The 27,700-nt window shown below is 40.8% G+C and overlaps 1 protein-coding gene across 5 annotated transcripts in view; it reads right to left on the minus strand.

The window, feature by feature from the left end:
- Window positions 1–241: 241 nt before the first annotated feature.
- The window catches only part of LOC105186062 (uncharacterized), a 531,705-nt gene continuing 504,246 nt past the window's right edge, over window positions 242–27,700 (minus strand). For 3 of the 5 annotated variants that reach the window (XM_025302350.1, XM_011146011.3, XM_025302353.1), the window contains 7 exons: window positions 23,922–24,104; window positions 8,615–8,785; window positions 8,285–8,502; window positions 6,384–6,510; window positions 4,407–5,071; window positions 3,998–4,296; window positions 242–3,341 (listed from right to left, as the gene is read on the minus strand). In XM_025302350.1, coding sequence (XP_025158135.1) covers window positions 2,116–3,341; window positions 3,998–4,296; window positions 4,407–5,071; window positions 6,384–6,510; window positions 8,285–8,502; window positions 8,615–8,785; window positions 23,922–24,104 — 2,889 coding nt within the window. In that variant the 3' untranslated portion in view covers window positions 242–2,115. The remainder of the gene's footprint in view (window positions 3,342–3,997; window positions 4,297–4,406; window positions 5,072–6,383; window positions 6,511–8,284; window positions 8,503–8,614; window positions 8,786–23,921; window positions 24,105–27,700) is intronic. The other 2 variants (XM_025302351.1, XM_025302352.1) reach the window with 2 other exon arrangements.

Consider the following 27,700-nt stretch of genomic DNA (forward strand, 5'->3'; position numbering starts at 1 on the left):
TATTCAAGAGTCTTTGTAAAAAGGAAAGAAATAGTGTAACAAAGTTAGGAAGACTGAGAAGTTATATTTATAATATAAAAAATTATTTATATAGTATATGCATGTATATACTGTCCATATTTTCAACTCGTAAAGATTTCCTTCGTTTTCACGTGTCCTTTTTGTTTCCCGCGCAGCCTAAAAACAAACCTAAGGCAAAGTGAAAGAGCAATACATTGCTGACAGATGTGACTGTATAAAATATATTTACGAAATATATTTACTTTTGTAGCATAACATATAATTTAGATAAGTATACATATCTTGTGAGTGTTACATAATATGTATTATAAAAGTGTACACATATCGACCTTAATATCGTTACATTCACTAGCTCTGGGGTCACAAGTGTCCAATCGAATGCACCATCACGTACAAACAGAATGCGCACAGTTGGACTTAATTTTCAGTAGCCTTAGAGCTAGAGAGTGGGATGGCACTAATGCCGGTCTGTGTATAGCGAATATAAAAGATTACAGTTTACAATTGAATAAAAATATATACAAAGAATAAGAAGCTGGTCGATGTAACCTTAATGTTCCTCGTATCTTATCTATTGAGAACTCGGTCGCATTTGCGTCCGCGCACAAAGCGTTTCTCTCTACGATGTGTACACTCTACGTTTATAAACCACATTGACACAATTGTCAGAAAGAAAATATTATTGTTGTTTGTATTACGCACGGAGGATGTTGCTTCGTGTCGTGTTCTTGTTCAACAGCAACGCTACGAGAAATCTCTGGAGAATTTTCTTTTTTTTCACCTCCTTTCCAACGCGGTAAAAAAACGTTAAAAAAAAAAAGAAAAAGAGAAAATGATAATTCTGTCAATAAGAGCTTCACTAAAATAGATGTACGGACGTCTCTCACAGGATCGGATGTAAAAAGAAGCAGGCAAAAGTCTCTTGAAGAGAACGAACTCAAAGTTAATTTCAATTACGTACCGATAATAAATGCGCGAGACGAAAGAGATGATATTGCGAAATCCTGCAGATTCCTTTAGCTCCACCTTCCACGCGTTTCCCGTGCGACATAAATCCGATCCTGGCCTCATAGGATTAACTTAAAAATATAATAAAGCCGCAACACTGTCACACTGTGTCGACAGTATCGACGAAAAAATCTCGGCTCGATCGAGAGAGTGTATCCGTTAAAAAGAATTTACAACGATAAAAAGTTTTCCACGCTGGTTAATGCGCTATAAAACATGATACAAAATGATATATATATTTTTTTGTCCTTTAACTTGGGCCGTAAGCAGCAACGGAAATTACATCTCCGCACAGAACAAAAGTTCATACACACCGCATACACAACACACATATACGTGCGTGCCATCACATTTTCATGATATCGTTAGAACGTAAGAAGACTAATCGATTACTCTCGGTGAAGATCATCCCGGCGCTAGTCTTGTCCGTTACTACGTCTACGCTTTCTTAACAGTAATCCTTCTACATATATGTATGTATATATACGAATGTCCGTCAAGACACTACGCGAATGAACGCTTTTGTGGAAGCACCCTGAATCACTGTGAATAACAGTCGGAGGCCCGTGCTCTCGACTCCGTTCGGCGCCCGTTTAGCCCGAGACGCGGCTGTCTGCAGATCTGGCTTTCCGATTATACAACTCGGTACATGTATGGAAAGGAGCAGGCAGCCGCGTGAAGTGGACATTGAATTGCCGCGTTTTAGATGTCAAGAGCCAAAGAAAAGGACAATATGTGTGTGCCGGGAGAGCACGAGCCAAGGTTGATTTAACGTCGGTGGTCACGAGCGAACCCCGTGCCACGCGCGTAAACTCGTCGTACTCGCTCGTTGCTATAACGCTAATCCGCTAGTCCCTAATCGCTATCTCTAAGTTTGATCGGAAAAGATAAGTACTCCTCGCTCTTTACAGAAGAAAAAATCCGGAGGTCGCGCGCGCTCCGTCGACGGTGTCTCTTCTCTAAATTCTTCTCGCTTGCGATATACACGTGTGTTTGGACTAGGTTCGATCGTCGTGTTGTGGCGGGCCAGCACGACTTGGACACGGCCTCTGCTGTCGTCCGCCAACGTGAACGCATTCGCCTCTCTCAGACGTAGCTTTCGTCGTCGACGACGGATCTCCCGTGACCCAAGTGCCTCGTGGTGATGGGCGCACGAGGTTGTGGCGGCGGGCGATACGGTGGCGGCGGAGGCAGAGACCTGGACCTGCCTGCTACCTTGTGACGATCCTCCAGGTTCATGTGCACCGGCGGCAATTGCCTGAGCCGTGGCGGCAACGGCGGCGGCGGCTCCACCCACGTCCTCTGAACCTGTACTTGCATCTCCACCACCTCTTCTTCGTCGTCGTCGTCGTCGTCTTCGCTGGGCTCGTAGAGCGACAGGTCGATCGGCTCGGCCATCACGAACGGCCACGTGTCGATGCGCTCGTTGGAGCCGTACAGGTCACCCGTGCGATCTCGGTTAATCGTGGCGTACGTGTTGTTGTCGGACTCGTAACGCTCGCCGGCGGCACCGCGCGTCGTCGAATCCTTCTTCGCGTACAGCTCGCTGCTCTTCGGCTTCTTGTAGAACTCGCTGCTCTTCGAACGGTAATTGCCGCTGTTCTGCGACACCGACAAGTCTCCGGTGCTCGTGTACTTGTCTTCGGACTTGATCTTCTTCTTGAACTCGCTGAAGCGCTCCTTCTTCTTCAACTCGTAACGACTCACATTGCACAGGGGCGACGTGTCGCCCGACACGTCCTGCTTCGAGTTGTGGATCGGGCATCTTTTCACACCACCGCGGATATCCTGTTGCTGTGGGCTGCGGTAGAGGTCCTTGCAGTTCTCCACGTTCTCCTTCATCGAGTCTTGCCTAAGGTATTCTTGGCCGTACAGGTCCTTGTCGTCGTACCTCTCCTTCCTGTGCTCGTGCTCATCCAGCTTCGTCCTGGGCGTCCTCTTCAGTTGAGCTCGTAGCCAGTCCTGTCTCTGAAAGTTGGGATTCGGGCACGCGCCACCAGCGGTCTTCTCTTCTCTGAAGTTGTGCTCCACGCTGTTCGAATGGTGGCTACTGGATGCGTAGCTGTTCATGCGCTCCTCCCATCCGGCGTAAACCCGAGTGTAGGTTTTGCCGTTGGATTTGTCCTCCTTCGCGAGGGGCTTGTCGAAGGTCGACGATGGCGCGTTCATCGTTGAATCCTCCGAGCCTACTGGTGACTCCGGCAGAAACAGCTGACAATCCGATAATGTCAAGCCGGAATCTCTCGAAAGTGTCATGGGGTCCCTACGCGGGTGCTCCGTCAGATCGAGGCTGTCCAAGGAAAGCCCACCTGCTGCGAGAAAATCATTTTGTTTTAACGATGACAATGTAACCATTTTCTTTGTTCATCTTAAAGCAAAGCACATCTTTTTAATTTAGTCAAGTACTATTTTACTACAATTTTTTAGTGATTAACTTAAAATTAAATCTAGTCACTAAAAAATTGAATAAAACATTTAAACAATTAAAAATTAAAATTAGAAGGATTAAAAGAAAATTTAAAACAAATTAAAAATATCGAACAAAAATGGTAACAAAATTTTAAGAAATTAAATTTTTTAAATTAAAAAAATTAAAACAACAACATATTGTTTAGTTAAATATCGTTTTATTAAAATGAGTTAATTTCTTAAAACTGCATTAATAAAAAATGCATTAATAAAAAATTGAACAAAAAATTAAAAAAATTAAAAATTAGAATTAGAATTAAAAATTAAAATTAGAATTAAAATAAAAAAATAACAAAATTTAAATTTAAGTTTATAAAATTAAAAATATTAAACATAAATGATAGAATTTTAAAAAATTAAAAAATTAAAGAAAAATTAATGTACACAAAACTGTAGAAAACATACAAAACGTATTGTTTATATGAAGAAAACACGATATTCAAGGCTACTAAAGTGATCGGTGTGCAAACGTTAGTCGAAATGAATGCTTAGCACTTACAGTGAAGACTATCGGTACTTTCTTCGGCCCCGCTATCACTGCGTTCTTCTCCGAGAAGCTGCGTGACGCCGGCGCCGAACAGATCCTCGCAATGACGAATCAGCATCTCTGTGATCGTCGGGATCGCCCTGCTCTGGTTCACCGATGGATTTGCCGACCAGAGTAGACTCGGGCCGCAGCATACACCGAGATTGCTGGCGCACATGAGGTTACGCTTCGATCGCCTCGCTACGTGATGTAGCACGCAAACCAGGTGCGAGAGTAACGTATGGTTCGCCTTCGGCAGCCTGTCCAGGATACTGAAATTTGATGGTTGGTTGTAAATTCGTGACGAATCGGGCGAGTATACACGGCGAAAATGACTATTTCGTGACACAGTTCACACTACTATGACTAATTGATCGCTTACTTCTTCATGGTTTGCACGGGATGCTGCGAATCCAAGCTCTCCATCCAAAGGGGAAACAAATGGGAGGTCAAGAGAGGGTCTGGCAATGATCTCAGAAAGTCTTTCAGCAAGGCTGCCACCGCTATGATCGGCGCATCCTCGAGACAGCTGGGGTCACTGGTGGACTCTAGCTGGTCCCGCAGCTCCCTGACAATTCGGACGTTCGCAGACTTGCGGAAAATGCCCTGTGTGAAGGGACCCTTGGCGAACAGCTGCTGCAGCATCATCAATACCGGCTTAGGCAGGCCGTTCTCGTCCAGCTTGGATAAATTCACGCCGAATAGGCTCGGATTTAATGACAGGGATCGTCGCAACAGATCGGTGATCTTAGACCGACTGTTCTTCTTTACGGGCGATTTCATTATTGGCCTGAGGATGAAGTGACAAGTATCGTGGACACTTTTGTTGCAGTGTTCCAGATCGAAACCTTCCTCCGCCGACAGAATATGCCGCAGACTCGACATCTTCACGGCGAACGGTCGCTCGTGGCCTATCAGCGGATACGGCGCCTCGTCCGCGGCGGTCTTGGCCCATAGCTGGAAGTGCCCTTGAAGATCCAGCAACGGCATCGCCAGATTCAGGCAGGCCGCCGCCGTCATCTCGGAACCCACCATGATCGACTTGCACTGTGAAATGTGAAACTACATGTATTATACTCTCTCCTTCTTTCTCCCCCTTGCCCTCCCCCTGCCCCTTCTCGCCGCCGGGTCGCGTTACAAAAGACTGAGCGATAGGTCCGCGCGATTAGTCACCGGAGCCTGTTTACCGACAATAGAAAGCGTTTATCTAACGGAAATTGACTCGCGCGATCTTAGCGTTGTCACACGGCCGCACTGCCTATGCATGTCTATAACGTCGTGAATTATGAACGGTGACTGAAATAATGGCCGGGGTACAATGCGCGACGCTCGTCGCAGAACTAGGCGACGCAATTCTAACCCGACAGTCGTTCGCCATACAAAAGGATTTTCTCTTCCGGGAGACAGACAGACAGACAGACAGACAGACAGAGAGAGACAGAGAGAGGCAGAGAGAGACAGAGAGAGGCAGAGAGAGGCAGAGAGAGGCAGAGAGAGGCAGAGAGAGGCAGAGAGAGGCAGAGAGAGGCAGAGAGAGGCAGAGAGAGGCAGAGAGAGGCAGAGAGAGAGGCAGAGAGAGGCAGAGAGAGGCAGAGAGAGGCAGAGAGAGAGGCAGAGAGAGGCAGAGAGAGGCAGAGAGAGGCAGAGAGAGGCAGAGAGAGGCAGAGAGAGGCAGAGAGAGAGGAGAGGCAGAGAGAGGCAGAGAGAGGCAGAGAGAGGCAGAGAGAGGCAGAGAGAGGCAGAGAGAGGCAGAGAGAGGCAGAGAGAGGCAGAGAGAGGCAGAGAGAGGCAGAGAGAGGCAGAGAGAGGCAGAGAGAGGCAGAGAGAGGAGAGAGAGAGAGAGAGAGAGAGAGAGAGAGAGAGAGAGAGAGAGAGAGAGAGGGGGGGGGGGGGGGGAGGGGGAGAGAGAGGGGGGGAGAGCGAGAGAGGGGGAGAGGGGGAAGGAGAGGGGGAGGAGGGAGGGAGGGAGAGCGAGAGAGGGGGAGGGAGAGGGGGAAGGGGAGAGAGAGGGGGAGAGAGGGAGAGGGAGAGAGAGAGGAGGAGAGAGGGAGAGAGAGAGGGGGAGGGAGGGAGAGGGAGAGAGGGGGAGAGGGAGAGAGAGAGAGAGAGGGAGGGAGAGAGAGAGAGAGAGAGAGAAAGAGAGAGAGAGGGGGGGGGGGGAGAGGGGGAGAGAGAGAGAGAGAGAGAGAGAGAGAGAGAGAGAGAGAGAGAGAGAGAGAGAGAGAGAGAGAGAGAGAGAGAGAGAGAGAGAGAGAGAGAGAGAGAGAGAGAGAGAGAGAGAGAGAGAGAGAGAGAGAGAGGGCATGACCGAGCGTGTATGCCGAGCGGCGTACGAAAAATATGAGCGCGCGGTACTTACGTGTTCCGTGTTCGTGTCGCTGTCGTGATACAGGACTCGGATGCTCGTGTGCGGCGGCTCCTTCATGCTCTCCTCTCGCACGAGCTCAGTGAGCCGTCCCCACCAGAGGTCTCGTGCCGCTGCGGTCCTACCGAGAGGGAGAGAGAAAGAGGAAGGTAAATGGTAACGAAGATAATCAAGCCGCTATGAGACATCGAGTCTGTCATTCTGGTTCCCGATACTCGAGATTGGGGGAGATATATAGGGTGTTAAGAAAAAGTTCAAGGGCGAATAGTATTCACAATGTGGAAGAAAAGTTCTACACAGTTAAAAACGTTTCGTATTTTTGTTAAAATTTTGTGTGTGTAGAAAGTTGTGTTAAATTTTTTTACACAGTCGTGTGTTAATTTAACATATCGTTGTTGCGTTACTTAAACTTTCTTGTGTTAAATTAAGATTAACTATTTTCAAGTGTTAAAATAACATTTTCAAGTGTTAAAATAACACAATTTATATGTAAATGCATGAATTCTTGCTCTGACATATTTTATATGTTAAAGTCAACACGTAAAATGTGTTACTTTCCTCATTGTAACAGCTATTATGTGTTTAATTAACTATTTTCATCTTGGATTTTTAACGCATAGATTATGTCAATCTAACATTTTCATTTCATCAAATCATAGATCATTACTTTTCCCAAATGTTGAAGTAATATTCATTATATGTCAGTTTAACATAAACTGTGATTCTTAACGGCATACAAATGTTAGGTTAGGTTAAAATTTTTTGTTAACTTTTTACATATGCGTGCTTTTTAACATATTTGTTATATTATGTTAAATATGTTAAATTAATATATAATATGTTAAATTAACAATATGTTAAATTAACATATAAATGAGAGTGGATAATTTGAGACACATGAAATATGTTAAATTTAACACATCATTTCTTACAGTGTAATAAACATGGATGGAAAAATTAATACTGTCGGAGTTATGTAACGATTATTTATTTTAATTCAAGCAAGCGATTTAATCATTTTTGATGCTTTTGTACTCTCTGACATAACTTGTCTATGTTATTTCTCGGTGAAGAGAATACCATGCTTTAAAGGAGTCCTTAAAAAAAGTCTCTTCGCTCTTGCTCAGAATATAAACAAACATCTATTTTCTTCCAATTTACACACACACTTCAGCAAGCAATTGTGAGTCCTCGTGAACAGTGAATAATTGCAGAGAGCTGTCACAAAATTTTTACAGTACGGTAAGAATGACGTCGTATTACTCTAATCAAGATATGTCAGAAACGTATTTCATGTATGGCCATGCACCAGAAGCGACCAAGGCACTTGTTTGAATTAAAATAAATAATTGTTCGTAACTCCGGCAATATTAATTTTTCGATCTATGTTTAGTATAACTTTTCCCCTTCATTTTGTGAATATTATCTGCCCTTAAATTCCTGAACCCCTTTTTTGAAACATCCTATATATCTTACAGAAAAATCCACTTAATCCATCAGAGACCCGCGTGCGCCCCGTCTCCAGGACGATTCTTTTGCATTGAAGAAAAGCAATTGTGTGTGTAACGTTATTTTCACGTTTGCAGAACCCAATTCCCAGTTGTGTCTGCACTTTCGACAAAAGATCATTCTAAACTAATTGGAATTATTTTTATCGACAGCACAGATCCAGTTCTAGTCCTAATTGGAACGAAATCTGCGACATCGTGCGAATCTGCGAATAAAATCGAATTGATTCCAATGTTAATCTGAGAAATAAAAAAGACCGAAAGTCTTTGATTGAAGATACTTGAGAAATCATTGCGGTCTCTAATGAGATGAAGAAAAGCACAAGTGTCACTTGTATGATTCGACCCGGTTCTCACGCGAATAAGACGAAGGAGTCCATTCCTTACATGAAAGTCGCCACGACATTCGTAGTGGGCCATCCGAGGACAAAGCTGGTCTCCGAGGACTTGCTGGTCTCTGCCACGTCCTCTATGTGACCCGCAGTGAGCCAGAGCTCGCTCATCCTAACGGTCTGCTTTAGCTTGAAGTTTCCGCCACTTCGCGACTTCGCGATCAGCAGGAGATCGGTGAAGAGGAAGAGATGCCTCTCCTGAGATTGCATGCCCTGAAAAATTTACGCAGAGACCTTAGAACTGAGTCGCGAAATTCGGAGAAATTGACGTTTTATCAGACTTCTTTATTTCTTAAAAGAAAAAAAAATGCTGCCTGGCACATACCGTAGTGAACTGAACTGGCGTTTCCAAGAGGAAGGTCCTCGACGGCGATTTCGCTGGTGGACTATTATTCGCGTAGAGCATCGAGGAATTCAGGGACTTCTGAGACAACACTCTCGTTAGCTTGCCGGGATTGTTGCCGTTCCTCTTACGTAAGTTCAAGTTTTTCATCTTCTGAAAGTAACAAGCAGCTGGGTTAGATTAAGGTACTGAAGTACCGCCAGAGCGACAGCGGCAAGCATGTTCGCAACATGCTCTAACATGGGAAAAGGTAACGAAACGCGTGTGTGAAATGCGTGTAGAAAAGTGCAAGCGGGAACATGAAAAGACAAGGTAGCTTTCGAACGAGACGTGTACTTTGTCCGAATACTGAAATCTCAGTTTGCACGGCCTAGTCGCCGTCTTGGAAAATTTTTAAACCCCCCCTCCCCCGGTGTCGCAAATTGGGCCTCCCACGGTAGAGGAAACTCGAAGAGATCAATTTCACGAGTGCGTCAACTCGGCAATCCGCGACAATAATTTCGACCGCAACCAGTTTCCAGTTTTTTCTGGAACTAATAATGAGCGACCTCGAATCGATCTGCGGAAAATTAATCTTTTCCCTTAAAAAATCCGCATCAGTTCTTTCTGCACGATTTTCATATGAACCGATTCTTTTCAACAGAGAATCGAGTCTCGAGTTCTATGTACTTATTCATCAACGTTGTTTCGTTAAATGAAGAATTCAATTGCGGCCAACGTTCGTACAGAATCGATTTGTACGAAAATCGAACAGAAGAGGATCGATTTAAAAAATAATTTTTAGAGGAAAGGATCGATCTCCCGAAAATCAATCTTCTTCTGCAAACTGATTCTTTTCGATAAAAAATTGAATTTCGAGTTTTATATACTTATTCATCAATGCTGTTTCGTCTAATGAGGAATTTAATTGAGGTTAACGTTCGACAAAATCGATTTGTATAAAAATCGAACAGGAAAGAATTGACTTAAACATCAATTTTTGGAGAAAAAGACCGATTTATTGAAAATCAAATCTTTTCTGTTCGATTTTTGTGCAAACCGATTCTTTTCAACAGGGAATCAAATTTCGGGTTTCATATATCTATTTATCAATATTGTTTCATTTAATGAAATATTCAATTGCGGTGAACGTTCGACAGAATTAACTTGTACAAAATCGAACATCGAGAGGATTGATTTAAAAATCGGCTTCTGGAGGAAAAGATCGATTTCCGAAAATCGAATGAAGTTGGCCCAGCCTTAGCCCGCGTCTCGATCCGTTCGAATTTCGCTGTGTATACGTTCTCAATCTCATCATGTCCGCCAAATGTGCTGCCATGCTGCCAAAGGGAATTAACAGTTACGTCCGAAAAATATCACTGCCAAATTCGGCCGACTGAACGATCTCGTCGAGGGCGAAAGAGGAAGAGAGAAAGAGCACACCCATACGGATAGCTTCCTCGAGACGGATAAGGCGACTGATTTACATAGACCGAGGCTTATTAGATTCTTTCTAACGTGTCCCAACATCCTCTATTCTTCTCTCCGCTTCTTTCACATTACGAAATCACTCTTCTGGATGACGTCGCCGTCGGCGGAGTGTCCCACCTCCGTGCGTCTGTCTCTCATTGTGTCGCGGACAGGCGACGCACGCGTTGTTATAACGCATAATAAACCGCGGGACTATGACGTGTCGTGTTCCAAACGCGACAGATGGATTATCCGCTGTTACTCACGACGTTACATTGGAAAGTGCATCGCCCGCCGCTCGTGTGGACGTTTCTTTTTCCGGCCGACGTCGGCGCGTTCTATCGGATAAAAGTATCCATTCCTCCGCGTCGTGCTCGCGTACAACGCGTAAAATATCTCAACCGCGCGGAAGCGACGAGTAACGTTAGACGATAAACCATACCTTAACCCATTAATGCCGGCTGGGACAGAAATTTCGCGTTGATTTCAATGTTATGAATTTTTATGAAAATGCTCAAAAATTTTAATCCAAAGTACATTACTAGGGGTTTTCGAGGTCGCTCTTTCCAAATCCGCTGTGAGAATCATAAATAAATGAGTGTTTGTATTGATTTGTAACGGTTTCTTTTTTCAAAAAAATGCGATTTTTTCTCGTCAATTTTTTTTAAATCATTTAAATCAAACAATACGGAAATTTCGACTGAAGTTATCAGGACTCAGTCTGAATTATCAAGATTTCGGGTTTATTTAAACGAAATTCTGATATTTCCAATCAAAACTTCTGAATCGTTTATACTTTACCCGATGCAGTCATTTTTTAGCTTCAAATATTTTTAAGTTACTTACTGATTTGTTACTAACGAAAAATCGTTATCATGTTGAATATTTATTTTCAGTACTCCTCTACTTTAATGTTCTTTTTAGTTCTCTTTTCCTACAGTTATTATAATCTTAATGTTGTTTTATGAACTTTGAGAGTCATGATCATCTTCAGAAAAATCTATATTTTCGCGTCTTTAGTTGATACTTCGATAAATCGCTTCTAGCAAATACTTCTGTAATATCGCTAATTGCTTCATCACTGTTCATATTTCAACGGTTTAGAAAATTAATTCACGTTACAAAATAGTTTGCAACTGTTGCCACTTGTTACTGCATTACATAACCGGTCTTGATTAGTGCATAGGAAACGCGAGATATCTCATCATCCGCCCGTAAAGTGTTATGAGTTTTTATGCCATCTTATTACAGGTATGCCAAAGTTTCCATCGTTTTTAAAACAATATTTTTTATTAATATGATTATAAATGACATAGTATCTTTAATCAAAATATTTTCAAAGTATTATCTACTACTTTTTGCCATCTTTCAGGCTAAAGATGGATACCACGATGAAAGTCTTCGCTCTTAAAATGAATGAAATTATCAATGAATTGTTGCACTTCTTCAGCATTGTGAAATCACCAGAAAGACTGTGTTGCATAGAACGAAATAAGTGAAAATTCAATGAGACAATATCTGGAGAATATACTGGGTGTGGTAGGACTTTCTATTGCAAATCCATTAAAGTTTCCCGGGTCGTCAATGCAACATGGGGCCTGGCATTGTCATGCAGAAGAATCATTGTTTTGTCGCAAAATATGGCTGCTTCTCGATCAATTGCTCATTCAACTTCCTCAATTGTCGACTGTATAATTCCGCGGTGATAATCTGAGACGGTTTTAACAGCTCATAACACAACACTCCTTGCACTCCCACCAGACACAAAGGAGGACCTTATGACCATGGATATTTCGTTTTGGCTATGACGTAGAGACTTCTCTGGGATTGACCCATGATCTTTTGCGATTCGAATTTTCATAATAAATCCATTTTTCGTCTCCCATCACAATTCGATACAAAAAAGACTTTTGTTTATGTTTATTGAGCAGCAAAAGGCAAACTCGGCTGGCAATAGCATTCTCGAATAATTCATGGGGGAAGCCATTTTCCTTCCTTTGGAATTTTCCCCATCTCATGCAAGTGTCGAATTACAGTGCTCTGATTAATATGTAACTTTTTCTACATTGGACAAGAAGGCGACTAGTCTGCGACCGAAACTGGTACGGATTTTTCGAATTGTTACAAAATTTTCATCATATTTATAGTGAGTTTGTACTATTTCTATGCGTTACTCGAATATCGATACATTGTTATTAACCGCATAATTTTTACTCGACAGTTGTCAAATATGACAGCTCCCTCTGTGACAGAGGTGAAAAATACTGCGAAGTAAAATAAAACCTCTTAGCCCAGTTCCACAACTTACTATAAACGGAGTTTAATTCGTTAATCTTAGTTTAGAGAAAAAGTTGCGTTCCACAACTGTCGTAAACCACGATTAACGTCGATTTTCCGCAGTTAAAGTTAAACCCTCAACTTTGGATGTTTAGTGAATTTAAACGAAGTTTAACACTCATCAATTTGAGGCTGCGTTCCGATATGCACTGTCAGTATTGAATATACTCTATAATATATATATGGAGTATATATTATATATTATAGAGTATATATATATATACTAGAGTATATATATATATATATTAGGTTGTTCGGAAAGTTCGTTTCAAATTTCGCGCGCTCCACATTTCTATGTAAGCAGTAAGAACGAGGGCGCTCTAAACGATTTTATGTTTGTCAACAAACATTCCCGGATCTATGATTCCCGCTAAGGAAACTTCGCAGATCTTCCTAAGTGCAACTATTTCGTCAGAAATCAGTTTGAAAAATGGAGAACCAAAAAGTCCATTTTCGTCATGTGATGCTATATTAAACGTGGCTTCACGGCTTCGCAGACCCTGAATGAGATGTTCTCAGTATATGGAGATGCCTGCGTCACTCACCAGACAGTTCGAAAATGGTATCGAAGATTCGAAGCTAGCGATTTCAACATGGAAGATCAAGCTCGCTCAGGCCGGCCTCAGGAGGTTGATGAAACGCTTCTTATGGATCTCGTGCACGAAAATCCTCGAGTGACGGTTAGAGAACTCGCCGACACTCTGCACAAGTCTGTTTCCACCGTGCATGACCATCTGAAGAAGCTAGGATTCTCAAGTCGACTGGATGTGTGGGTGCCACACGAAATAAATGAACGGCAGTTGCTGGAACGTGTGAACGTCTGCGATATGCTGCTTCAACGGCATCAAAAAGAACCGTTCTTGAAGAGGATCATAACAGGCGATGAAAGTTGGATCCTATACAATTATGTTAGCCGCAAGAGGTCGTGGGGAACCAGCGACGCGTCTACGCAAAGTGGCCAAGCCGGGGCTTCACGCGAAAAAGATTCTTCTGAGTATCTGGTGGGATTTTAAGGGCGTGGTATATTATGAGCTTCTTCAACCAAACGAAACCATCAACGCGGCGAAGTACAGCCTTCAACTGGACGAACTGAAGACTGCCATCGCACGGAAGCGCCCTGAATTGGCCAACAGGCGTGGAATTGTTTTCCATCATGATAACGTCAGACCTCACGTCGCAATGTCTATCCGTAGGAAGCTGTTAGACTTCGAATGGGACGTTCTTCCTCATCCTCCATATTCTCCCGACCTTGCCCCATCTGACTACTATCTATTTCTTTCTTTAAAAAATTTTCTTCGGGACAAGAAATTCGAGTCTTTGAAAGTCCGCAAAATTCATCTTGATAAATTCTTCGCCAATAAGAAACCTTTATTTTGGAGCAAAGGCATCATGCAGCTTCCTGAAAGATGGGCCAAGGTCGTTGAACAAAACGGTACATATTTGCTTCAATAAAGTTCCTCTTTGTAAAATATTGCGCTCTTAATTTATTTCAAAAATTTGAAACGAACTTTCCGAACAACCTAATATAACACATCGATCAATAAGTCCCGGGACTAACCAACAAATGGCGCCTCTAATAACAAATCCATACCATTCTTAGTTACCATAACATTCTTAGTTACATTCTTAGTACCAACCTTTAGAAGTTACGTGTCAAATTTTCATGACATTCCGACTGTGTCATTGAGTTACAGTGGTTTTAGTGACGCTACACTGTGTCACAAATCGATGGTAACGATGGCCAAATTGCATGAGTTCAACTTCGAATTGCTTCCACACCCACCGTATTCTCCAGATTTGGCTCCCAGCGATTATTGGCTATTCGCAGACCTCAAAAAAAAGATGCTCCAGGGAAAGAGATTTGGCTCCAATGAAGAAGTGATTACCGAAACTAACGCCTATTTTGAAACCAAAGATCGTTCTACACGGCATAGAAAAGTTAGGAAAGCGTTGGAATGAATGTATCGCTCTTGAAGGAGACTATGTTGATGAATAAAGAAGAATTTTGGCAAACAAATGTTGTTTTAGTAGTTAGTCCCGGGACTTATTGATCGATGTGTTATACTAGGTGCGCAACTAAGTTTCCGGGTTCTTTTGATCAATGAAAAATGGAAAATTTCAAAAGAAATAAAAAAAATGGTTTATTCAAAGTATCGTCCCTCGCTAGCTACATATTTTTGCCATCTCTCTAGCAATACATGAATACCGCGACGATAAAACGACGCATCATTGGACTGAAACCATTCATCCAACCAATTTTGCACTTCTTCGAAATTGGCCAAGTGTTGCCCAGCCAAGCCATGCGTCATCGACCGGAACAAGTGATAATCGGAAGGGGCCAAGTTTGGCGAATACGGCGGGTGCGGTAGCAGATCCCATTTCAGCGTTTTGATGGTGTCCTGGACGATGGAAGTGCGATGGTACGGAGCGTTGTCGTACTGCAATATCACTCGTTCGTGTCTCGTGTCCCATTCTGGCCGTTTTTCGAACAATGTATGGTTCAAATTGATCAGTTGTTGTCGGTAGCGATGCCCATTGACAGTTTCGCCCGGTTTCAGCAGCTCATAGTACACGATTCCTTTCTGGTCCCACCAAACGCAGAGCATTGTCTTCTTTCCGAAGCGATTTGGCCGTGCCGTCGATGTTGATGCTTCGTCAGGTGAAAGCCACGATTTTTTGCGTTTGGGATTCTCGAAATATATCCACTTCTCATCGCCAGTAATAATTCGATGCAGGAAACTCTTTCTTTCACGCCGCAAAAGCAAAATTTCGGAAGTGGCTCTTCGATTTTCCATCTGTCTCTCAGTCAACTCATGCGGCACCCATTTTCCTTCCTTTTAAATTTTTCCCATGGCATGTGAACGTTTGGAAATACCTTGGCGAGTCATGTTTAATGCCTCCGCAAGTTGATTTGTGTTTGCGTATCATCTTCGTCTAATAACGCTTGCAGATCGGCGTCCTCAATTGTTTATGGTGTTCCGGAGCGCTCCATGTCCTCAGTGTCGAAATCGCCACTTCTGAAGCGTTTAAACCAATCTTCACAGGTAGTTTTCGATGGTGCATGTTCGCCGTAGACCTCCTCAAGCAAACGACGTGCTTCAGCTGCACTTTTTTTCAAGTTAAAGCAGAAAAGCAAAGCTTCCCGCAATAGCTTTCCCGTTTATTTGGCATAAAACTCGACATCTTCGTTGTTAGAAAAAATATTTTTGCGTTGCGATATGTGTTGGTATTACAACTAGTTATTATTAACAGATGTCCAAGCTATAAAAAAAAACACAACTTCAGACATGTATGTCAACTATATGTGTCGTTAGCGCCATCCATATGTGAAACCCGGAAACTTAGTTGCGCACCTAGTATATATATATATATACATATACAAGGTGCTAAATTTCAAACGTAACAGGTAAAAAATCCCGAAAACTATGAAAGGTATTAAAAAAAGCTAAGATATTAAAACACGTGTTTCATGATTTCGAAGGGAAAAGAGAATGACATTATCAGTTTTTTATTGGAGAGCATTTCCAAGGTCAGTTGAAGGTCAACTTAATTTTTTTAAATAGAAAGCCCAATTTTTTATTATATCTTCTTTTTCTACCAATTAATTTTAACAACTTTTGTCTGAAACATTTTTGTATTTGCCTAACATTTTTTGAAATATTTAAGGAAAATTTGGTAACTTTTTCAACATTTAACTAACGATATCTCGCTAACTATTCGTCAAAAGAAAAAATAGTATTAGAATTTAATAATTTTGAGATTTCCAAAGGTCGATAAGTTAACAAAAGTTAGGGCACTATTATAGTAATATATTCTTGATAGTAAACAAAGTAAAAAAGTCTAATACTATTTTTTCTTTCGTCGAATAGTTAGCGAGATATCGTAAGTTAATTGTTGAAAAAGTTACCAAATTTTTCTTAAATATTTCAAAAAATATTAAGCAAATAAAAATGTTTCAGACGTTCAAATCAAATTAAAATTAATTGGTAGAAAAAGAAGATATAATAAAAAATTGGGCTTTCTATTTAAAAAAATTAAGTTGACCTTCAACTGACCTTGGAAATGCCCTCCAAATAAAAAACTGATAATGCCATTCTCTTTTCCCTTCGAAATTATGGAATACGTGTTTTAGCTTTTTTTAATATCTTTCATAGTTTTCGAGAATTTTTACCTGTTAGGTTTGAAGTTTAGCACCTTGTGTATACGTGACACGAGTTGGATATCGAAATACAGATTATGAAACAAAATTTATTACTATCCTGCTTTTAGGGTTATGTTAATGCAGTATCATGATTTTTTTAATATGCCGAAGAATTAAAAAAAATAATATATACCAAATATGGTACAAAATAAGGAATAAATATACTAAGATATGGCTTTAGAATATATATCATCTTCATCTGAAGATGAAGATTTGGAAAATTTCATTTATCGACGATCCAGGATTATAAGAGAGAAGACGACTATTATTTATTGAAGAATTTGACTACATCGATTTTTATGCACGATTTCATATATCCAAGAATCTGTTGCTGCAGTTCTAGTAGAAATCGAGTGACTTATTTGCGTCTTTCCTCCCGTTCTACTTCCGAGCGTTTATTATTAACTCTTTGCAATATGGTGATCGATATATCGACCACTTATCTCGAAGTCATTTTTTTTATTTTTCGAACACCAAATAATGCATTTTATTACTTTTTTTTGTAATTTTACTTCAGTAAGAGTCTTAGTAGTATTTGGTAGGGTGTAATTTTTTTTATTATTAGTTAATTCTGTTATATGAATAAAATATAAAAAATAATGTTTTTCATAAAAAATTCGGTTTCTATCATGAAAAATGTTATGTTCTATGTATCATTATCGAAAAAATGAAAAAAATATGAAATCTCAAAAGAAATCATCCATCATTTTGAATTTTCCATTTTGAAGACAAGTTTCAAAAATATGAGGACCTACAAATAATCAGCGACCTAGAAACGCTCTGTATATCTGTTCTTGTAAAAAGACAGATGAGAAACTCCGAAATTCTTTAGTACCAGGTCTGTAAATATGAAACCTGAATTTGCCCATAGATAGCCCTAGTTTTCAATGTAGTTACCGTCAAACCGCGTCATTGGCGCCATTTCCATTTGCTGACATCTGATAAAGATTTTCAACTCACAACAATACAAATTTCATACAATAGCATAGTTTGTAATAGCATTGAACATGTCGAATTTTGTGCTTGGAAGCTACGATTTGCGGACAGCATTGATTTTCTGTTACCATTTGAAGAAAACTGCTGCAGAATCGCATCGAATGTTTGTCGAAGCTTACGGTGAGCATGCTCTTGGTAAATCACAGTGCTTTGAGTGGTTTAAAAAATTGTGGCGATTTTGACGTGAGAAACGAAGAACGTGGAAGACCACCGAAAAAGTTTGAAGACAGCGAATTGCAAGCATTGTTGGATGAGGATGACGCTCAAACGCAAATACAACTCGCGGATCAATTAAATGTGACACGAGAAGCCATCTCCATACGTTTGAAAGCCACGGGAAAGATCCAGAAGATGGGAAAATGGGTTCCACATGAACTGAATGAAAGACAGCAGGTAAACCGAAAAACCACTTGCAAAATGCTGCTCCTCGCCAGGTACAAAAGAAAGTCATTTCTCCATCGAATTGTGACTGGCGATGAAAAGTGGATATATTTTGAGAAACCTAAGCGTAAAAGATCATGGGTAACTCCAGGCGAACCATCGACATCGACCGCAAAACCAAATCGCTATGGACGGAAGACAATGCTCTGTGTTTGGTGGGATCAGAAGGGTGTGATCTATTATGAGCTGCTAAAACTTGGTGAAACCTGGTGAAAGGAATACTGAACGCTACCGACAACAAATGATCGATTTGAATCAAGCTTTGCATAAAATATGACCAGAATATCAAAAAAGGCAACACAAAGTGATTTTGCTTCATGATAATGCCATCACACACAGCAAAACTAGTCAAGGAAACGATTGAGGCGTTTAGTTGGGAAATATTTCGCATGCGGCTTACTCATCAGACTTGGCTCCGTCCGATTACTACTTATTTGCATCGATGGGACACGCACTTGCTGAGCAGCGCTTCACTTCTTACGAAAATGTACGAAAATGGCTCGATGACTGGTTTGCCTCAAAAGAGCAACAGTTTTTTCGGCGTGGCATCCACAAATTGTCAGACAGGTGGGAAAAATGTATAGCTAGCGATGGGCAATACTTTGAATAAAATATTTTTTATCATTTTCATACAATAAACGTGTATTTTCAATACAAAAATTCCGGTTTCATATTTACATACCTGGTATTTCGACCCGAGAAAATTCTGTATATCAATTTTCATGAAAAATAGATGAAACACCCTCAATATTGTGAATCGCCATATTGGAAAAGGATTGTCGAAATCTGATGGCGGATTCGTAATCAGCTAAAAAATTCCTGTATACCAATTTTCATGAAAAACCAAGGAAAAATATCCAAAATCGTGAGTCGCCATATTGAATTCGCCATTTTGAAAAAGAATCGTCAAAATCTGTTAGCGGATTCGTAATCAGCGACTCAAGAAAGTTCTATATACCAATTTCTATAAAAATTCGATTAATAGAAAAATATGTGCCGCAAAGGGTTAACCAATCACAATCCATGTTTGACAAGAAAGAGACATCTTTGGGACTTTCCTCGTACAGATTATAGGTTTACATAAACTACGGTTATAAATGCGACGTGGAACGCAATGCAAGTTTAAACATGACGTTAAATGTAACAGCCGCTTAGCTAAGCTTGGATCAAACACGGATTTATGGAACTGGGCCTTAATGGAAGACCCTGTATTTCGCGATATAGTCATCTCTCTCTCTTCTCTCCCCTCTCTCTCTCTCTCTCTCTCTCTCTCTCTCCCTCTCCCTCTCTCTCTTTCTCTCTCTCTCTCTCTCTGTACGAGAGATTTTTCCACGAAGCGCTTTCGCCGCTCGGCCCGGTCGGACAAAAATGTAGCGCGCGCGCACGCGCTTTCTACGTAAATAATATAAATATCGTATTATTGTCGATCCGGTCGTGCGTTGCTGGGCCTTGGTGACACAGTCCCTACTCTGCTTCCACTTTTTGCGGGCGCAGAAAACAAGCACTATTGAATAGCGCGCATCGGTTTCACCATTCATAACAGCTGTTGTCACCACCGCGAGTTGTGCAAGTGAGAATAGCGGGGAGAAATTATTGGCGCCCGCGCACGCTCGGATGACACGAACGTGGGAAGGAAGGACTCTTTGAAGCTGGCAGAACCAAATTGGCAGAATCCAAATGCACCTATCAAATTTTTTAGTACTTATTTTGTGCTAATTTGTGCTATTAATAAAAATTTTGTACCCCGTGCCATTTTGAAAAATATCGTGGCGCTGCTACCTTCATATGAAGTCAGCAGGACCACAGCAAAAAATAATTAAAAAATAAAAACACTTACATAAATAGAAAGAGCATAATTTGTGCTAATTTACTCCATAAAAGAAAATTTGATATTTTCAAAACAAGTGGCACTTCACGCGGGTACAAAATCTGCAGTTACATATTTTAGTAGCACAAAATAAGACCTATGTAAAGCTGGCCCCTCATTATTAAAATTTGAAAAAAATGATGAGAGTTCCAGTTGCCCCCCGAAGAGTTCTAGAGTTCTCAATCGGTTTTAGAAATAGTTCTGGCGTTTTAAGCAGTCAAAAGGCAATTGAAAAAAGAGGGAGCCAACTTCACAAAATCGTCCACTTTAGCGAGCTAGAACTCTTTCATTTCCGCTCGAATCGATTCAAGTCATAAGGAAAATCGATAGAACTCTTCGGGGGGCCACCAGAACTCTAAAGAAACTAACCGATTTTCGAAAAAAAATTTTTTTTTTATTGGACTTAGAAATTTTTTTCGAAAATCGATCCGTTTCTTTAGAGTTCTAGTGGCCCTCCGAAGAGTTCTAGAGTTCCCAATCAGTTTTAGAAATAGTTCTGGCATTTTAAGCAGTCAAAAAGGCAATTGAAAAAAAGGGGGGCCAACTTCATAAAACCGTCCACTTTAGCGAGCTAACTCTTTCATTTCCGCTCAAATCGGTTCAAGTCATAAGGAAAATCGATAGAACTCTTCGGGGGACCACCAGAACTCTAAAGAAATTGGCCGATTTTCGAAAAAAAATTTTCTCTTAATTGGACTTAGAAAATTCGACATCGACGATACTTTGATGAGCTAGAACTCTTTCATTTCTGCACGAATCGGTTCAAGTCATAAGGAAAATCGATAGAACTCATCGGGGGACCATCAGAACTCTAAAGAAACTGACCCATTTTCGAAAAAAAATTTTTTCCTAATTGAACTTAGAAATTTTTTCGAAAATCGATCAGTTTCTTTAGAGTTCTGATGACCCCCCGAAGAGTTCTATCGATTTTCCTTATGACTTGAACCGATTCGAGCGGAAATGAAAGAGTTTTAGCTCGCTAAAGTGCACGGTTTTGTGAAGTTGGCCTCCCTTTTTTTCAATTGCCTTTTTGACTGCTTAAAACGCCAGAACTACTTCTAAAACCGATTGAGAACTCTAGAACTCATCGGGGGGTCACCAGAACTCTAAAGAAACTGATTGATTTTCGAAATAAATTTCTAAGTCCAATTAGGAAAAAATTTTTTTTCGAAAATCGGTTAATTTCTTTAGAGTTCTGGTAGCCCCCCGAAGAGTTCTATCGATTTTCCTTATGACTTGAATCGATTCGAGCGGAAATGAAAGAGTTCTAGTTCGCTAAAGTGGACGATTTTGTGAAGTTGGCCCCCCCTTTTTTCAATTGTCTTTTTGACTGCTTAAAACGCCAGAACTATTTCTAAAACCGATTGAGAACTCTAGAACTCTTCGGGGGGTAACTGGAACTCTCATCTTTTTTTCAAATTTTGATAATGAGGGGTCAGCTTCACATAGGTCAAAATAAGCGGTATTTATTGCAAAAATCGCGATTCTGCTCATTACAAGTGGCACTTTACTCTTGAGCATAAGCTGAGTCTGTGATGGTTTCTGAAGAAATACCGCGGGTACAAAATCTGTAATTACATATTTTAGTAGCACAAAATAAGTGGTATCTATTACAAATGTCGCGACTCGATTTTGCTGATTATATGTGGCGGCTCACGCTCAAGAGTAAAGTGCCACTTGTAATGAGCAGAATCGGGTCGCAACTTTTGCAATAAATATCGTTTATTTTGTGCTACTAAAATATGTAATTGCAGATTTGGTACCCGCGGCATTTCTTCAGAAACCATCATAGACCCAGCTTACGCTCAAGAATAAAGTACCACTTTTTTTCAAAATATCAAATTTTCTTTTATAGAACAAATTAGCACAAATTATGCTCTTTCTATTTATGTACTTGTTTTTATTTTTCAATTATTTCTTGCTGTAGTCCTGCTGACTTCATATAAAGGTAGCAGCGCCACGATTTTTTTCAAAATGGCACGAGGTACAACATTTTTATTAATAGCACAAATTAGCACAAAATAAGTACTAAAAAATTTATTAGGTGCGTTTCGATTCTGCCAATTTGGTTCTGCCAGCTTCAAAGAGGTGGAAGGAAGTGCGTATACGCGCCGGCGTCTGTCTAATGCCTGCGACACGCGAGTCGATGCACTTTCCACGGACGCAGAAAAACGAGATGCGTCTAAACGACCGTGAGAAAGACTGAATTTTGCGGTGCATTGTGCATAATGTACCGTTGTTAGCAGCCGCGCTTCGCGTCCGTGCTCGGTCTGCGCGAAGGAGAGTGGAATGTCGCGTCGTGCATTGCGAGCGTCTGCGACCATTGTCGCGCGATTTGTAGGAAAAACTTCCAGTCTCTCCTTCTCTCTTCTCGTCTGCGACAAGATCAAAGGTAAGATAACGCCATGTGCGCGATCCGTAGGCGAGCGATATGACATCGGTGACTACTCCCCGTCGCCATCGTAATTAGTGTGATCGGCCATTTTAGGTATTCGCACGGAGGAAAGAATAGCCCGAATCAGCCTGAAAGTTCCTTTCGATCCGTCCTGTCCTCAGCTACTTGTTTTGTCGCTCGACTTTCTTTTTTAACAATTTATGGGTGACATTGGTGAATATCTAGCGCTTTTCTCTCTTTCGATTTTTAAGATGTACCGTCTACAGTTTAATGAAGATCAGTGTGACCTCACATTTTTCTGATGTATTGATACTTGCTTTATATGTTACCCGTGATTTGTACATCATAATGTTCATTTTTAATTATTTATAATCGAATAAAGTTGAAAAAAGTGATTTAAATAAAGAGCTTAATTTCTCTTGGAAAACATTTAAGATTAGAGACTGAAAATTTTACTAAATATTCTTCACGTCAATATACAGGGTGTCCAAAAAGTCCCGGACCGGTAAATATATAAAAAATAAGACATTTCAGAAAAAAATGTTTCATACAAGAATTGTATGGTTTCAAGAAGGATATAAAACAATTATATCATTTTGTTTGTAGCGGCACTTTCGAGACATTCACCGATCATTACTTTTCTTAAATGAAAATCCCAATTTTTTATTATATCATCTTTTTCTATCAATTAATTTCAACAACTTTTGTGTGAAACATTTTTTTACTTGCCTAACATTTTTTAAGATATTTAAGGAAAACTTAATTGAACTTTTTCAGTATTTAACTTACGATATCTCGCTAATTATTTGTCGGAAGAAAATGTGGTACTAGATTTTTTTACTCTATATTTCTATAAAAATATATTGTAACCTTAATCTTTGTTAATTTGATATTTTGAAATTTCCGGTTAACAGTTAGATTAACAAAAGTTAGGGCGCTATTGTAACAATATATTCTTGAGACCAAATACAAAGTAAAAAAGTTTAGTACTTCCAACAAATAGTTACCGAGAGTATCGTAAGCTTGAAAAGGTTACTAAATTTTCCTTAAATATTTCAAAAAAATGAAGCAAATGAAAAAATGTTCCCGACAAAAATTGTTTGTCAAATTAACATGAATTTATTTCTTTTTGACAGCCATATACGGATCTGTCATTTTGAATTTTTGAAATCTGACTTGAGAGATTTGTAATGAGCGATCTAAAAAAACATAGAGATACAAGATTTCACACAATTCCATCAGGTAAAAGAGAATGCGCCACAGAAAGAATTAATAAATAAATAACTGCTCGGTTAATCGACGATTATTTCTTTCGGATAACTTTCGACTTTTCCGATAATTTCGGACAAGACTTGTCAACTCTTAGGAATCTATTCTCAGGCGTATAAAAATTAATAATCGCAACTTGTTCTTGCATTGCACGAATCGCACCCGACTAATCCTAATCGTCGTCGTTCTATACTATAATTTCCCGTCAATAGCATTTCGGCGACATTCGCAAAAGACGACCGTCGTCGGCGAAGACGAGGAACATCGAAACAGATCTTCCGACTGACCCGACATGCCGCCGACATTTTCATACTAATAAGAAACATCATCGTACCGTTGTTTGGACATCTCGTTCGTGTAATCGCAGGTTGTCGCCGGGGAATAGCTCTTGGATGCGATGAAGGTCGCCCTCGAGCTGTCCCCGTTGGAGAACCTCCCCGCTACTGACGAAGTCGTTCTCAAGCAGGTTTCTCGCTTCCTGTCCCAGGTACCTCTCGTAATCGGCAAGCCTCTGAACCTGAGAATGAAAGAACGTATGTTTCAGACAGGGGAGCACTTGTTGCGCTACAGGAAGAAGCGCTGAGATTCGTAAGACGGGCCACGTAACGTATCGATCGCCCCGCCAGCTCGCGAGAAATCGTCGTCTTACGTCGTCGCGAGCGAGCGAGAAGCTCACTGAAGGGACACGGAAAATCGGCCGCTGTTCCGTGATCATTACGTCGAAACTACGGTGATTCGCGTAACCACGACGATTTTCGCGCTCAATACAGCGTTTCATCCGATGGGATGATGAAAGCGGGAAAGGAAAGCATCGCGACGCCGCGACGGCGGCGGCGATTCCCCTCGACGTATCGACGACTCATCGCGACATTACGCGCGCGCGATATTATCGCGTGTAACATCGCGACTGCGACTGCGAACGCGGAAGTAAGGAGGAAATGCCGACCGGATCGGGCGCGGCTCCGACGGTTATCCGCCGAGCTAAATTGCCGCGCTCGCGCGAACGTATTATCGTAATGGGAAATCAATTCCGCGCCGTCGAGTCGTAAGGTCCGCGAACCGAGCTGCCGTTGGTTCTTCGCGAGGAAATTATTGCCTCGTGATTTTTCAATAACGACCCGCGACTCGCCGAAGCGACGAAGCGACGAGCGCGCGCTCGACATTTCGCCGACAGCGTTGTTGTTCCCTCGCGATAATCACCGCGATTCATTCAGAGCGCTTTTAACGGTCATCAACCAAGCCGACCAGGCCAGCTAGGAAGTCAGCATGTTTCCCGGAGAGCAGTAAGTATCTGTCACGTTATGATAATTGAGGCGCAAATAGGCCATTCATCGAACGTGAACGCCGTCTCGTCTCGTCTTGTGTCGTTAGTTGGCCTGTCAGGATGATCGAATGTCCGATGAATTTGGCTCTAGTGACAGGCGATCTCGATTCGATTTTCAGAAAATCGATCTTTTCCTCGAAGAATCGATTTTTAGTTGATTCCTTTCTGTTCGATGGGTAAATGATGGGTCGTTGATACGTATTTACTAATCAATGTTGCTTGGTTTAATGAAGAATTCAACTGGAGTCAACTATTTTGAAAAAATCGATTTTGTCATAAAAATTGAACATAAAAGAATCCACTTCAAAGATCGATTTTTCGAGGAAAAGATCGATTTCTAAAAAATTGATTTTCTCAAATCGATTTTTTTCTGTTCGATTTTTCTGTTCGATGTCAAATCATACAAACGATTCATTGATACGTATTTAACAATCAATGTTGCTTCGTTTAATGAAGAATTTAACAGGAGTCAACTATTTAAAAAAAATCGATTTTTTTATAAAAAATCGAACAGAAAAGAATCCACTTAAAAAATCAATTTTTCGAGAAAAGGATCGATTTCCAGGAAATTGACCTTCTTTTATTCTTTTATTTTATTATTAAAATAAAAATTAAATTAAATTAAAAAAGTCAATTTTTCGAGAAAAGGATCGATTTCCAGAAAATTGATCTTAAATCGATTCCTCTCTATTCGATTTTTCTACAAATCGATTCTTTCGAATGTTGACTCGAGTTGAATTAAATGTTGATTGATGACAACATTGATGAATAAGTATAATAATAACTAAAATTCTAAATTTATTTCTCTATTGAAAAGGATCGGTTTATAGAAAAATCGAGTAAAAAAGGATTAATTAAAAAAATCGATTTTTGGAGAAGGAAGATCGATTTTATGAAAATCGAATTAAGATCGTCCATCATTAATTAGAACCTGAACTAAATCCCGTGAGATTGGACATTCATGGAATTACATTAAAAAAAGCTTACATTAAAGAAAAATTTTACATAAAAAAGAAGCAAGTCGTACGCAAATTTTCTGCAGTCAAAGTGAGCAAAGGTCGCATTGGATCAGCAATCTGCTGTAGAAATGTCTAATACAGTGGACCGATCTCAGCTCAATACGTCAGAAAGACACCGCTGCTTAGCAGTGACGTAACGTCAAATGCTAATAGCGCCCGGAGAAAGTTTGAGACATCCACGAAATGGAATACAGAAAAAGTCTTTCGAGACGGCTTCGTTGGCGACTCTTCGTATCATTCTTGTAATGTCTCATTAAATATGTGAGAACATCTTAATAGATTTCCGGTGTCGTTGATTCCGTTTCTTATGCCAAAACTGTGAAAGTCAAAATGACGGATTCAATATGGCGCCAAGAAACTATAAAAAATATTCTGACGCAAGTGAAAATTCTTCTGTATCTCATTTGAAAAAAAATCCTCTGATGTAATATTCAAAATGGCTGATCCTCTCAAAAATGCACAGTCGTCGAATTTCAACGAGAATCAACTTCTGCTGAGTTCTTCAAATCGCCGTGATTTCACGCGTCAAGCTTTTCGCCGCTTTCTTCAATCTGTTGATCCAATGTGCACCGGTGTGATAATATCGATAAGATAATACGGCACGTTACATTACGTAGCATAAACGCTGCAAAGAGAGACAGAGAGAAAGAAAACAAGAAAGAGAGAAAGAGAGAGAGAGCGAGAAGAATGAGGTTTCGTCTCCTCGCGTCTCATTCGCGGATACGTTAATAAGCGCGTTAAAGCCTCCACGAACGTGTGTTCTCTTGCGTTAAATGCCACCGTATGCGGCACATTCATTATCATCGTCGACGCATTTTCTCTTTTGCGAGCGATTTCCATACGGTTCGAGACTCGAGACTCGGCTCGGGCGACTTGTCCACCAAGTTATCGGCGTTGCGTTCTCGGATTCGCGCGCGAGTGTGTGTTGCGCGCACACGCTAGCGGAGAATTTAGCGTGCCGCCCTCGTCCCTCTCGGTCTGCCGGTTTTTTCCCCGTACCTTTTCCCATCCGCATTGTTCAAACCCGCCACGTGACGCGTACACGTACTTTTACACGCGTCATTCTTACCGCGCGCCGGCACCGTTCCCGGGCCCCTGTTCGCACACTTTCACCGTGTCGCGTCGATTATCACGTTCCTAGGAACGGCTCGAACGCACTGCTCACGCGGCAGGCCGTAATCAATCGCGGACGATCGGCCGATTCGACGTCGCTTCGATTCGCTTGAGAAAAAAAGAAAGAAAGCTCGGAAGCAACTCGTCTCATGAGAGCAAGACGACGAGTAATTTTTGTATCCTGGATTAATCTACCTAAGACCTGCTTATTAAATTTCTGTGCAGCTAGGTAGCTTTGGCAGATTATAGACATAAGGAATAGGAAAATAAATTTTACAACAATTTAATGATTTCCAGGTGATGCTTATAACTATCGTCAGGATATAAAGGATTAGTCGGAACCTTCTCTTTCAAGATCTTATCTGGAGATCAATGTTTGTCTAAGAAGGAAAAAATGGAACTGGCATAAAAAAATTGGTAAATATTCATATTAACTTTGATGCATCTTCAATGATCTTGACATTTGTTGCCACGATTGTGTTCCTGAATAACGTGCAAAAAGTTTCAGCCCCTCATCGCTCATCGTTTATTAAAAAGTTTTTAAAAGAACTTAAATGAAATGTAATTACGTAATTTTGAAACAATGTACAGGGTATTCGGGATCTTTTGGAAACGAAAAATTGTCAAAATTAATGAGGTCAAACTAAGAAGAAAAGT

This window comes from Harpegnathos saltator, unplaced genomic scaffold (genome assembly GCF_003227715.2).
Source record: "Harpegnathos saltator strain DR-91 unplaced genomic scaffold, Hsal_v8.6 scaffold486, whole genome shotgun sequence".
Classification (NCBI taxonomy): Eukaryota; Metazoa; Arthropoda; class Insecta; order Hymenoptera; family Formicidae; genus Harpegnathos; species Harpegnathos saltator.